The sequence below is a fragment of the Etheostoma spectabile genome, unplaced genomic scaffold (assembly GCF_008692095.1).
Source record: "Etheostoma spectabile isolate EspeVRDwgs_2016 unplaced genomic scaffold, UIUC_Espe_1.0 scaffold00004273, whole genome shotgun sequence".
Lineage (NCBI taxonomy): Eukaryota > Metazoa > Chordata > Actinopteri > Perciformes > Percidae > Etheostoma > Etheostoma spectabile.
Genome location: NW_022603129.1, coordinates 1 through 14509, shown reverse-complemented (window position 1 = coordinate 14509; position 14509 = coordinate 1). Strand labels below are relative to the sequence as shown.

Here is a 14509-nt window from a genome sequence, read left to right as displayed (position 1 = left end):
CGATTCGCCAGTTAAGTGGCCACCTAAGGAAGATGAAGTTAGTTTCGGTTAAGGGAAACATAACAACATTGCTGAGCGAGCGGTCCTCCGTTATTTGAACATCTCTGTTGTGTGTGTACGTGCCCCGGTTCTAGATCAAAAACCCACTTCCCAGATTGCCCAATCAGGACAAAACTATCCCAAAAGAGGCTGAATATTATTTAAAACACATTATCAGATTTGTAAGAGCTTTACTATTTAATTTGTGAAATCGCAAAAAAAGGGACATTAACTGATTATTTTTGCATGTAGACCATAGTGGACCAGGTCTAGATCAAAACCCACTATACAGAGCAAGACTTTTCAAATCAGTATTATCGCAGAGGCTAAATTTTATTTAAAACGCCGCTTCAGATTTGTGAAAGCCTCACAGTCGCTCAGCAATATAAGTCATTTCTCCCTAACTGCCGATTTGGCGCTGCGAATCGGAAGCTAACTTCAGCGTTAAGTTTCCCCTTAACTGCTGAATCGGAAGCTACGAATCGGAAGCTGACTTCTGCGCGTCAAAGATTTGCCCACAGGCTGTATTTACGCCCAGTTATGTCGAGTTTGTGCCCATCTGAGAAACGGTTATCGGTTTGGGTTGTTTAAAAAGTTATTGACCGGTGTATCCTAGCATCAGGAAGTACCTTCAGGAAGTAGTTTGCTGCCTCGTTTGAGTGACAGCTGTGCGGTGGTAAGCCCACCGGGACGGCAGCCCGCTGAGCCGAGCCGATACTCAAGATGGCAGGTAATGCACTTTTAAAACAGTGTGTTCTTCAATACTTTTAAGCTATGTTGGAACTTAAAAATCTGCATTGTAGTCTACAACGTATACGTGTTTAAAATAGAGGCTTACTGTGCTGTATTTGTGGTATTCACAGTGTAAATACCGAGCTAAGGCGAGCCAAGTCAAGCGAAAGCGCTGGACAAGCCTTGTTAGCAAACTTAGCACTGCTAGCCAGCTAGCTAAAGAAAGCTACTCATGGGTATCGACATGTGTGACTTTGAGACTACATTTAAACAATAACTACTCAGTACTTGTGTACGTTTTTTAAAATGACCACTCACTTCTGTAGTTAGACAGTACCGCAGTTTTCAGTCGTGTTTGTTATCGAATTGTTGTCATAGCAAAGGCTAGCGAGTTGACCTAGCTAACGTTAGCCGATTGCTAAAGTCATTTCCAGCTATAAGCTGACCAAATCCTCCTTTTTACCATTACAAAGGGAATATTTTTGTCATCATGTTTTGGTTTTGTGTTTAACTAGACGTGGCGTTGTTTACTTCACACTTCGTTAAATGTGTTTTTTCGAGAAAGGAGTTGTTGTTATAGTTGGAGCACATTCCCCTGCAGCCCAGCTGTAAACACTGACATGGTTATCCCAGCACATGCTTCTCCTTCTGGGACTTCTTCTAGGCTCTTCTTTTGACTACACTAGTCTGCGTTATTGTCCTATCTTTATGTGTGAGTGGTATTGAAAACAAATCAGAAATGGTATTGAAAACAAATCAGTGACGTTATCACACACAAAATCTGGTAATGCATTGACATGTCTTAGTTTGTGTTTATCGCTTTGAACTGCGTGATAGTGGGAACTGGGAAGCCAGCTCGAAGCATCATTTTCAACCAACTAAGTTAGTTTAGAAATTATTTTAGAAGCTCTGGCTTAGTAACTTTTTGTAGTTAAGGCAAAGTAACAAATTACTTTATTTTATTAGCGTGGACTTTAATGATCCCCAGGGGGGAAATTAAATGTTTTCACATTTTTTCACTGTGTAATTACACCGTGAAAAATTAAGATGTTGTTACACATTACACACTGTCACAGCAGCAAAAATGCATGGGCAGATGCGCAGTATAGATGAGCAAATAAACCGTAAACATTCATGGGCTCTGTTATTCAAAATGAACACGAAGAAAAAATAAAGCTACTAAATAATATATACACCAAACGTATACGGTAACTAAAAAGGTATTGAGACAATAAATAGGTGAGGAGACAAGAAAATTGGTACAAAAAATGAAATAGAAAAATTGCACCTGAGGCAATGGAGTCAGGTGGTGTCTCATGTCTGCCAAAAACATAGAGACGATACATAAAATAGATAGGAAAAGTGCCCACACCACACTGTAATCAGAGGTTCCTTAAGCTTTTATTAGCAGCAATTTTATTCCCAACACTTGCCTTCTCAGAAGATAATCCACATGTCGGAAAATAAAGGGGCATGAATGATGTTATATTGATGAAAGTTATGCACCATGGATTCACCCTCTTAACTGCCCTATGCTTGCAGGTCTATCTTTATACTTTGAAGATGGCCATGATGATCTGGATGATTGTGAGTACTTGGTTTTTAATTTGTTAACAACATCACAAAACAACCATTAAACAAAACCTGAATTGAGGATTCATTTTGTATGTGGAACTTTGTTTCCCCTCCTCTTTCAGCAGGGAGGTATATAGAAATGTCATTTTTTCTGGGAAACCCCATTGACCTTATGATATATAAAGCTGTCGACAGTATTTCAGTGTCTTATGCCATGCTATAATTAGCAGTCATACTGCAAAGCTAGTCTTTATTTATTGTTGAAACATTAAACAGAATAATAATGTACCTGAGGCTTCCTGGTACACTCACACATTTGAGTTTCTTTGTGGCATTTAGCCTGACTCCTCATCAACATGGCCCTGTGGTGGATCTGTCAGCCCTCAATTCAAATGTTTTTCTGTAGGCATCAGTTGTGTGCTTCAGAGATGAGGTTTCAGTTTTGTGACAAAAATTTTCTTTTACATCATGGTGCAGTTGGATTTGATGACTATGGTTCAGAGTGCGACGGAATCCGCATCACAGCCTTCCTCGATGCAGGACAAGACAACTTACTCCTCTTGGGGGGGGAGGGAGAAGTATGCCTTCAGTGAGAATGTCTTCAACAGGTAAGTGAAGTCCCGTAGCCAGGCTGTCAACACTCTGAGAAACAGACAAAAGGCTAAATATCAGACAGACAATGGGATGTTCATGGTTTTTTTCGGCAGTGAGGCTGCATTGTCAAATATATAGTGGAATGTAAACAAAAGGGATCCGTATTGTAGTGCAGAATTTTTATTTTTTACTCCAAAGAAGTTGACTAGAACTCTGATTACTCTTCATTTTCGTTATTCACTGTTGCTTGCTTGCTTTCAGAGATAAAATGAAGCAAAACTAACTGCTTCTGCAGCTGAGGTTGACCGTAAACGGATCTCTACAGAGCTTATAATATTAATACATTTTATTTAAATAGAGCTTTTCATAATACTTATTTACAGAGTTAAAAAAAGAACCACAACGATGAAAAATCAGACTGCAACCTAGTGGAACTATCAAGGACATATGACCGATGTCACTTCTTGTCAAAGAAGCGATGTGAAGATGTTTTCATCTTTTACATTGTGTAAAATGTAAATAAAAACAGAAAACAAAGTTTTGCAAGTCCTTTTTAACCTATATTCAATTGAATACAGTAAAAAGACAAGATATTTAATGTTCAAACTGTTGTACATTATTGTTTTGTTTTTGCAAATTTATTGTTGTTTTGTAGGAATTATTTCCCATTCCTGCTTGATGTATGACTTCAGTGGCTCAACAGTCCGGGGTCTCCTTTTATTGTATTTTGTGCTTCATAATGCCCCTCACATTTTCAATGGGACAAGTCTGGACTGCAGGCAGGACAGTCTATTACCCCCACTCTTCAACTACAAAGCCACGCTGTTAGAACTCGTGCAGAATGTGGCTTAGCATTGTCTTGCTGAAATTAGCATGGACGTTCCTGAAAAAGACTTTGCTTGGATGGCAGCATATGTTGCTCCAAAACCTGCATGTACCTTTCAGCATTAATGGTGCCTTCACAGATGTGCCAGTTACCCATGCCATGGGCACTAACCCCCCCCCATGCCATCACAGAAGCTGACTTTTGAACTTTGCGCTGATAACAATCTGGCACAATATTGCAGGTGGGTCTCTTTTTGTTAAAGGCAAAATAAGCGTCAAACCATTCTGAATGAAGTATTGAGGTATTGGTGCTGTGGAGATGTCACAGCCTACAAATTGTATCCTCCAGACTAAAGAAAACATCTTTGTTTTGTACAGAGTCTCACAAAAATTACACCATAATACATTTTATTTTTTAGATTTTAATATTTTCAATGAAAAGGAGAATAAGGATTAAAAAAATTATCATTCCCTCAATATTGCAAATTATATCGCAGTCACAATATTGTCAAATAATTGTTTTAAAAAAAAAAAATTCAGTGTTGGTGTTTGGCCTTGCCGCATACATGCAGAGGTTTCTTCAGATTCTCTGAGTCTTTTGATGAATTTGGACTGTAGATGTTCTTGTTTTGTTTTTTTTTAAGCATGCCTCAACTTCCAGTCTTTTGTTGCCCCTGAGCCAGCTTTTTGGAACATGTTGTAGGCATCAAATTCAAAATGAGTGAATATTTGCCAAAAATGATTAGTTTATAGGTTTGAGCATTAAATATCTTGTCTTTGTAGTGTAATCTAGGGTTGTGCCAATGGACGCTGGACAGGAAATTGACAAAGTTCTGCATCAGTCTTAAACTAGCAAGACATTTAAGCTGGGCTTTGTGCTGTGCTGCGCAGCAAGATAGGGCCCTTTTAAGTCGAAGCTACTTTTTTGTTTCGAACGATGATATCATCATCCGTCGCAATGTTTTACTGTACACATGTCTGCCAATTTAGGGGACATTGCCCAACCCTAGTGTATTCTATTGAATATAGATTGGAAAGGAATTGCAAATCCTTGTACTATGTTTTTATTTAGGTTTTACACAACGTCCTAACTTCATTGGAATTGGTTGTTGTATATATTTGTGTAATCTGTGAATTTAATGTGGTACTTTCCACGTAGTCCTAGTCTGCAAACATGTAACAGAGCTCTGTTGTCGCCACAATAATCTGTTTAGTTCCTGTCTTCATGCTTTTAATTCTCGGCTTTGTAGGGTTCAAGCCCTCCTGTCATTTCCAAGTGTGTGTGTGTGTGTGTGTGTGTGTGTGTGTGTAATGCACTTGACAGCTATGTCAGTGCTGTGTGTTACGCTCTGTGCATTCAGCACTTGTAGGTATTGGCAGGCAGTCTACTAACTTGACGCTCCTGTTGCTTCCTAGGCAGATCGTGGCCCGTGGCCTGCTTGATGTGCTTCGAGAATTCAGTGACAATGAAAATGACTTTATCAGTGTCATGGAGACAGTTGCCAGAATGTCAGAAGATGGAGGTAGATGAATTTTCCTTTTCATCAATTAAGTAGTGATTTCTCTAGATAATCTTTACGCTTTTTGACTGTGCTTTTTTCTCTTTTTAAACATCTTAATCAAACACAATGAACACATAACACTTGTTGCACTGTAATGCACACATTTTTTGTTTGTACATTAAGTTTATATTCAAATGTATGTACTCAGAGCCCACAGTGCGAGCTGAACTGATGGAGCAGGTTCCTAACATTGCCATGTTCTTACACGAGAGCCGGCCCAACTTTCCAGCAGCTTTCTCAAGATACTTGGTCCCCATTGTAGTCCGATATCTCACTGATCCAAATAACCAGGTAGGTTTCAAATGTACTACTTTTCTACTCATTTTACAATTATTTTTTTTTACAATTACCACTTGTCATTTTCTATGAGCTCTCTTTCTCAACTTTTAGTAAATTGGAGATGTAGAAAAAATAAAGTTCACTGGTCAGATTTATTTACACCAAGAGTGAAAAGAGTTACACCAAGAGGGAAAGACTTCCATCTTCAATCTTTTCCAGGTGCGGAAGACCAGCCAGGCAGCACTGCTGGTCTTGTTGGAGCAAGGCCTCATCTCTAAAGCTGATATGGAGACCAAAGTTTGTCCAGTTCTGCTCGACCTCACAGAACCCAGCAGTGACGATGACTACAAAATTGAAGCAGTTGCTGTAAGAAACCTCTCTTATTTTTTAAGCAAGTGATTTAATTGAAAAAAAAAGTCAGATTTATTATCAGAGAATAAGGATTAAATGAAATTTAGCTGAAAACTATATTGTACTAGACAAAATGCAGTGAGGCACAGTGGATTTAATTTCTTGCTTTACTGTGATCCGTCAAGGCCTTTATCTGATCCAGTCAAAGGAGAAACAAGGCCTCTATTTTGAAGTAACATGATGGATGCCTTCAGAGATTGTTTTCCAGTTGTATAACCTGTAATTTGTCATGTGTTATTGAACTGTCAAAGTTGAAAAAAACGCATTTGTTGAATTCATGAATTAAATTGAATTTGCTGTGCTTATTTTAAATTTAATGCAAAGGATCAAAGTTAAGAGTTGTAATCATTATTTCGATTCTATTTTATTTATATTCCATTCACTGATTACATTCTAAGTTTTCTCAATTCAGTTTCAGCCTCCTAAAACACATGACTTGCTCCTTGAACACACACCAACACGCTTCCTCTTTCCCCTTTCTACTCTTTATACCCCGATTGTTTCCTTCTGTGGCACATTGTTTAGTTCTCCGCAAAAGCTTTCAGCTTAAATCTTTCACTTCTTTCATTAGTGCAGAATAGTTATGTTATTGAAGCATTATCTGACTTATTATGGCACTGAAATGCTTTCCATATGTCTGTCTTACAGATCATGTGTAAAGTTGTCACCATGTTGAGCAAAGACACAGTGGAGCATCTACTACTGCCACGCTTCTGTGACCTGTGCAGCGATGCCAGACTCTTTCAAGTCCGGAAGGTAAAAACCTCCAAATCCCTTTCATCTCTTCCTCCACTTCAAAAGTCAAGTATGCAGTCACCACAATTATTTTGATTGTGTCAGGATGAATTCAATAACACTCTGAGCCAGCCTTAATTCTGTTTTGCGCATCACCTTCGTCTACACTATACTGTTGTTTTCTGTGAGGAATATTAATTCTCTGGCATAACTGGTGCTAGTTGGGGAAGGGTATTTAGGAACTGCAAAGGTGGTCAAATTGTTATTTTTAAAATCCTCTGAAAGCAGGAATATTTATTTTAATGATCTGAACTCTTTTACTGGTAGAACTATTGTAACTAAGTAGTGTTTATTGTATTTATTAATGTGTTTATAATAAATTTAAATTAGATTGTCTACATAAGTAAGAGCTATAGGAAATGGGATCTAGAATTGTTATCCCCCAAAACTGCATGTAAATAAAAATATGATCAGTTAACTGTTTAAAATCACCACCATTCATTGTTTCTTCTCTGTTAATACTCTAGCTGCCAGAATGTGTGAAACCTTTCTTTTTTATGTGTTGTTGGTATTCTTTTGCACAAAGTTAATCTGTAACCTTGTAATCTGTGGAGTTTGTTGTTTTGGCATTTGAACTTTGCCTTGTTGTTCATTATTATGTTGTATTGTGTATTACAGGTCTGTGCCGCTAATTTTGGAGAGTTTTGTTCTATTGTGGGTCAGGAGGCCACAGAAAAACTACTGGTGAGAAGCTCCAAGACTTTTTGTCTTGGAAATCTTTGAAACCACAACTCCATTTCATTCTTTTAGCATGATAGTTTAACATTGTTTAAACTCTTACTTATTGGTAAAATCTCTTCACAGTTCAAACACTCAATAATAGTTTCAAATTATTCTGACCTATATATTTTTTTTCTTTTTAGATGCCCAAGTTCTTTGATCTATGCTCAGACAGTCTGTGGGGCATCAGGAAAGCCTGTGCTGAGTGCTTCATGATGGTCTCCAACTCTACCTCCCCAGAGGTGCGACGTGCAAATTGTCCCCCCTGTTCATCAGCCTCATCAGTGACCAGTCTCGCTGGGTAAGACAAACACAGGAAAAATTGTATTGCATAAAATTACAAGCACATTTATGTTTAACTTCCTCTGAGCTATGTTGAAAATCGAGAAATTGCTACTTAATATCTGAAAGTATTTTTTTCCTTGCCACTGCAAGCATCTTCTTGTTTCTTTATTATACTGGTTAGTAAAAGTTATAACAAACTGGCATTCTGAAAACATAAAATCTGAAAATGTCTCCGCCCTGCTTTTAGGTGCGACAGGCTGCCTTTCAGTCTCTAGGACGCTTCATCTCCACCTTTGCCAATCCCTCAAGCACAGGCTTTCACTTCAGAGAGGATGGCGCCCTACTAGAGGTCCCCCGGTGTACATTGGACAGGTAAGACTTTGTGACCTTCATCACCACTGAATCTGTAATGAATAATGTATCTTAGCAGGTCAAACTTTGGCAGAAATTGCATTGTTATTTATTTTAGAGAGTTCTATTATCTGTGTTTAAGCAGTACTATAACAATATGCTTTGGCAATACACAATTTAGTATATCCTCTCTCCCTGTATTCTGTATTAGATATGAGGAATGAGCTGACTCTTCCTAAACATTTTATTACTCTCATTTCAGCGACTGCTCCCTAAACTCTCTGAACTGCTCCGACATTAGTGGCTGCCACACAGGAAGAACCATCGCTCACACACCTCCCAACCAGGACGGCCGTGCCACACCGTCCCCAGAGCACGTGTCAACAGCTGACAGTGACGAAATGCACAACTTTGATGACATCCACACTTCTGTTCCCAGGGAGATGCGTGGCGGCTTCATCCGCACGTTCTCAAACAGCAACACTAACCCTACGACTACAAACAACGCTAAGAACGCAAAAGACACAGAGCAGACAGATGAGAACTTTAATTCTTTCAATTATTGGAGATCTCCTTTACCAGACATCAGTGGGGAACTGGAGATGCTAAATTGTCAAAAATCAGAGGAAGTGATAGAGGAAGAGGAGAAAGAGGAACTTGATTGTCCTGATTCCAAGCCCAGCCCTGGCAAAGCCACCAGTGACCAGATCCAGAAAGTCTTGGACTGTTTGCAACCGCACATGGATGACCCTGATGTACAAGGTGGGTATACAGAACCAGATTACATAAGATGAGCTGTAAACTTTTGGCAATGTATTGGCATGTAGATTGAGCTGTGCATGTGAATTTACATCCAGCTCAAGTCCAGGTGTTGTCAGCGGCTCTAAAGGCAGCTCAGCTCGACAGCCCAGAAGATGACAGCCCGACAGATGACGGCCTGACTGAACCCGAGCCACAAGAGCAGCCCGAGGACAACATCGACCGTGTGTCCGTGGAGAGCAAATCTGTGGAGGTTCAGTCTGAGAGGGAAGAGAGTCCCACAGAAGAGGAGCAAACGATAGAAACTTCTCCAGCCTCAGAGTCAAGCCCTGTCCAGGAGCAAGGGGACGAAGAGACGCAGACAGAGACCCTGGAGGACCAGGAAGAGTCTCCTCCTGGCTCCCCTATTTTAGTATGAGACTATTCAGATCTTTGCAGTGTGTTATGTCAACTGTTGTTATATGGTGTAACAGATATACTCAGTAACCACATAGACTCAAAGCTGGATTTATACTTAACACAATGAGTAAATGAGTGTAAGTTTTGATTTATAGCTCAGCAACATATTTCTCTGTGTGCTTTAAATTTGGTTTCAAATCTTAAATATTTCTATATATTTGTCTAAATCAACAATGTAAGTCAAAGTTTGAAAAAAAACAACAGTAATTATGAGTTTAACATTAAAAACTTAGCTAATGTAGTTCATTAGGAATGCTTGGGTGTGTTTTTCAGAAGAGTGACAAGACATTTCAGCTTCTTTAATGTGTGGTGAGTTGGCTTGTTCCCTAATGTGTGTGTATTTGTATTTTCCTCAGGAGTCTGAACTAATTGAGAGTGTGGAGGAGGATGGAAAGGGAGACTCTGCTCACAGCCCAGTGTTTGAGGATAAGCCCAAAATCCAGGTCAGTCAGCACTTCTATCATACATCTGGGAAATATTGATCAGAACCTCACAGTGGGTATTGATTGGCACAGACATGTATAATCAAATACCCTCTCCCTGTGCAACCCAGTTTCCTGTTTGTTCATCATATTCTTTCATCTCTCCCCCCCCACCTCCAGAATGTCATCCCCCAGCAGCTGTTGGATCAGTACCTTTCTATGACTGACCCGGCTCGGGCCCAGACAGTGGATACAGAGATAGCCAAACACTGTGCCTTCAGCCTGCCGGGGGTAGCGCTCACTCTGGGACGACAGAACTGGCACTGCCTCAAGGATACATATGAAACCCTCGCTACTGATGTGCAGGTAGGCAGAGAAATGGGAAAATGATAAAGGAAATGTGGGGTTAGATTAGCTGTTTGATTCCAAAAGGAGTGTTGAATCGCGTGAAGAAATATGAGCCCCTCTCTTAATGTAAAGCTTAATTTAAAATATTTAATTTGTTTGGATTTCGAAGCTCTAGGACTTTTGTCCTGAGATGATTTTTACATATAGTCATATGTAATGTAGTCATCATGAACTGGTGTAGCATTTGAAATTGATTAAGATGTGTTAAATGTATTATTATACCTTTTATTGGATTTTATTGTTTTAAGTGTAGGAAATTTATTTTGCCCTAAATATCTTCCAAAAAGTTGGTCTTTGTAATTGCACTATTGAATTACTCTACTTAGCTTTATTGGCATGGCTGTTAAAATTACATGGTTATCGAAGCTAAATGACGTAGCATGACATGACCTAATTATGTGTTACACAAGAAAACAAAGTGGATAATCACAAGATAACAAAGTTTTATAAAACAATGCAATGAATGTACTGTTTAATTGACACAAATGAGTGACCAAAGTAGATTGAATGACTTATTTTTCTTCTGGTTGTTGCAACTACCATGTATGTAATCTTTGTTTGTATATTTCGGTATTAAAGCTAGTAAAGGGAGTGAGGGTTAATTGTTTTAAGGTTTTGCCAGAAAATCTCTCAACCATGTTCATAAGAAACCTATTCACAACAATGCATGTTGTTTTTTTTCTTCATGTTTTTGGCTGGACTTGAGTAACCTAACACATGTACAAATGCATTGCTTGAAGAGCAAGAAAGGGAACTCTACGAGGGAAAGAAACTAGTGCTGTCAAACGATTAAAATATTTAATTGCATTAATGTCATAGTTAACTTGCAATCAAGCACACAATTTTATCTATTCTAAACGTCCCTTGATTTCTTTTTGTCCCTTTTTTTCCCCTCATTTTAATGCTCTTATCAATGGAAAAGTGGATCGGCTTGCTTTGTGCAAATGTTTTTTTTATTGAAAAAACATTGGCATCCAGCCTACTGTAGTGTTCAATTTCACACGTAACATTCTCACTTGGAGCAAATAATCTCTCCACATTGCAACACTGTCCACCAATAAAATAGTGAAAATAATGCATTGTAGGGGAATTTGCGTCACCTGTGTGCTTGCCCATCAAGTGGGATTTCAAACTGGATGTGCTGCGATGATAGCTCAATTCCCGACGACAAAACACACAAATCACTTTGGTCTTGTCAATGGAACCATTTGGCAACTTTTAAAAAGTAAACTTTCCATCCAGAATCTTATTAGCATCCATTTCAGCGTCTTGCGCTCGCCATCCACTCACAACGTAACGTTACTACTCTTTGGCCGACTTGCAAGCCCAAACAACGTGTGTGCGGCGTGCCTGTTTTGTTTCCGGTCTAGCTAGATCCGGTGTGGTGTTGTAGTTTTCTAATGTTACTAGTTGTTGCAACAGCATGTGGAAAAAAAACGTACAAAGTTTGCTAGGCTAAAAAGAACGCCAATCTTGCGATTAAAAAATGTACGCTGTTAAAATGGGTTTGCATTGACACTGTTAATAACACGTTTAACTGCCTGCGCTAAGAGAAACGTTGCTTTACTTAACAGCAGCAGAGATGGTGTGACAGCACTCAGTCACACAGTCATTACTTCATCACTGCACTGAATACCATTGTGTTGGCATGACATCATTGCACTGTACAATGGATTCAGACCAGTCATTGGAGGGGTTCAGATAATTGGTTTCTCAGTAAAAACAATATCAGTAAATGTAAATAAACCAATAATGGTTGTTTTCCTATTTAAGAAGCAATATAGGAGGTTTTTTTCACGACTGGTGATTTAATCCTTGTGTGTGTGTTTCTTTTCCCTCACAATTGCAGTGGAAAGTGCGGCGTACGCTGGCTTTCTCCATCCACGAGCTGGCAGTTATCCTGGGAGACCAGCTGACAGCAGCTGATCTGGTGCCTATCTTCAATGGTTTCCTCAAAGACTTGGACGAGGTCCGCATTGGCGTGCTCAAACACCTCTACGACTTCCTCAAAGTGAGATTATAGATTTATATATTGCAAATCCAAGTGTGAGAACACTTTTTGACAATAACATAAGTAAGTTGGTCTTGTTACATATTGTTTGAGCATTACAGAGCAGGAGGCAATACATTTCAGTTTGGGACATTAGATTTCAGCACTGCTGTTGTGATAAAGACAAAAGTAGTAGTTTTGCTTTCCGGTTAAAGAAGAAAATCACAGTTGATTGCTTTACAGGTTGTACTAGATAACTTAAATGGTTTATGTGCATCCTCTTGTTGCAGCTGCTGCACGCAGACAAGAGGAGAGAATACCTGTACCAGCTGCAGGAATTCATGGTGACGGACAACAGCCGTAACTGGAGATTCAGATATGAGCTGGCAGAGTATGTCTCCTCTTCCAATTGAGAAATAATTACGTTTTAGATTTTAACAGACTCTTTCATCCAGATTGGTGTCTTGCTCATAGACACTATGGCACGGCTGAATTCTGCTCTCGTAACACTATGTGGGTTCTCAAGTAAATTTACAGTATCACCTAAACGGTTTATTCCAAATTGCGACCTTTTGTATTTCACTATATTGTACTTCTATTTATAGGAAAGTGTGCATGTTTGCCTGACTGTAATGCTCTCTCTCTCTGTCTCTCGCTGTTGCCCTCCAGGCAGTTGATCTTGATCATAGAGTTGTACAGCCACAATGACGTGTTTGACTACCTCAGACAGATAGCCCTCACACTCTGCTCTGACAAAGTCTCAGAGGTCAGGTGGATCTCATACAAACTGGTAAGTACATTATTGAATTTGTTTTTGATGATAGTCGTACGTGTTGTAGGTTTGTGATTAATGTTCTGACTTGTTGACAAAATTAACCACCTCAAACACAAATTTGCATTTTTTTTTTTTATAGATTAACTGCAGTTTTAAATCTTATTTTTAAAAGTGTGTTATCACGTCTTGTGATCTCAGGTTGTAGAGATCCTTCAGAAGCTGTATGCATGTGGGGCCGATGATCTGGGCCTGAACTTCATCAATGAGCTCACCGTCAGGTTCTGCCACTGTCCCAAGTGGGTGGGACGACAGGCCTTTGCCTTATCTGCCAGGTCTGTAACTCTACTTAGCAGGAATTTGTGAAGCAGCAGTGTTGTCTCTTTATATGTTTTTCAACTCCCTTAATAGCTGTGTACCTCTTTGATTGCTTGTCTGATGGTTGTCCAAGTTACAATGGGGAAAATGAAATGGCAAATTAATTATTCTCTGAAGTTGAAGGGCAGAGCAAGGATCCCATTTATGATTCTTGGAACATTGTTAATGCCATTTCCTTTTAATTTCTCTTTAAAAACATTTTCAAGATTCTTAAGCTTCTGGATTTACATTGTCATGAGTAAAGGTGAAATATGTTCTTAAGAATAGTACTTTATGCTTTTATACTGTTTTCTATGTAATGTTCATGTTAGACAACCTGATGACAGAGAAGCGCTGCAGCTATGTATTACAGTAATACTGTAGAGGAGAACTATTAGTTCATGAGTTTGTCAACATCTCTGTTTGATTACATTGTTGATCTGTCAGCACTTGTGACAGAGATTCATATTCATAAAATGCCTCTTGACTCCCTTCTTCCTGTCTTAGGTTAGCTGTCTAACTCAGCTGTCTGTGTGACTTTGTGTTGACTGTAGGCCATAGTGGAGGAGGACTGCATGCCCATGGAGCAGTTTGGCCAGCACCTCTTGCCCAGCCTGCTCAGCCTGTCCTCAGACCCGGTGGCCAATGTCCGCGTACTGGTGGCCAAGGCTCTACGACAGAGTGTCATGGAGAAAGGTAAAAATTTAAATAAAATAATGATTGATGTTGTCTTTTAAGGATAAGGCTGACGATATCCTGTATTTTTGTTATTGCCAACAAATTAGTTCACCAAAATTGACTGTGTTCAATTTTTTCAACTGATTCTCATTCAAGAAGTAAATCTTTTTAAAAACGGTCACAAATAAATAGTTTCATTTTTTAAAGTTATTTCTTAAAACCGCTAAACACTGTAGCTTTGAGCAAATGGTACGGTTTTGTTGCATTTGTTGCGGGCTATTTTCTGCTGCGGATTTGTGCTCTAGCAAGTATTTGTGGCAGCAAGAAGGTGAATGTGGGATCAACTCAAAATAATCTACAGTATATGGCCCATGTGAATGAAGGAAAACGTGAGCCAGGTCTGTCTATGGAAACAATGGAGGTGAGGATAAGTTAATCAGGCATGGGAAACAATACTAATTAGTATGATCAAGTCACTTGGTTTCTAATGGATTTT

The 14509-nt window shown here is 39.1% G+C and overlaps 1 protein-coding gene across 1 annotated transcript; it reads left to right on the top strand.

Moving 5' to 3' along the window:
- Window positions 1–725: 725 nt before the first annotated feature.
- On the top strand, window positions 726–14031 carry LOC116677052 (serine/threonine-protein phosphatase 4 regulatory subunit 1-like; the record flags this gene model as incomplete). The annotated part of the gene is given in 21 exon segments (XM_032507754.1): window positions 726–769; window positions 2314–2358; window positions 2824–2909; window positions 2911–2954; window positions 5182–5288; window positions 5476–5618; window positions 5826–5972; window positions 6666–6773; window positions 7431–7496; window positions 7676–7784; window positions 7787–7833; window positions 8065–8189; window positions 8431–8930; window positions 9026–9339; window positions 9743–9829; window positions 9989–10174; window positions 12066–12227; window positions 12497–12597; window positions 12876–12996; window positions 13180–13317; window positions 13890–14031. Coding segments are annotated over 21 exon segments (2785 nt in total), but the record flags the coding sequence as incomplete, so codon positions are not given.
- Between the last annotated feature and the right edge of the window lie 478 nt (window positions 14032–14509).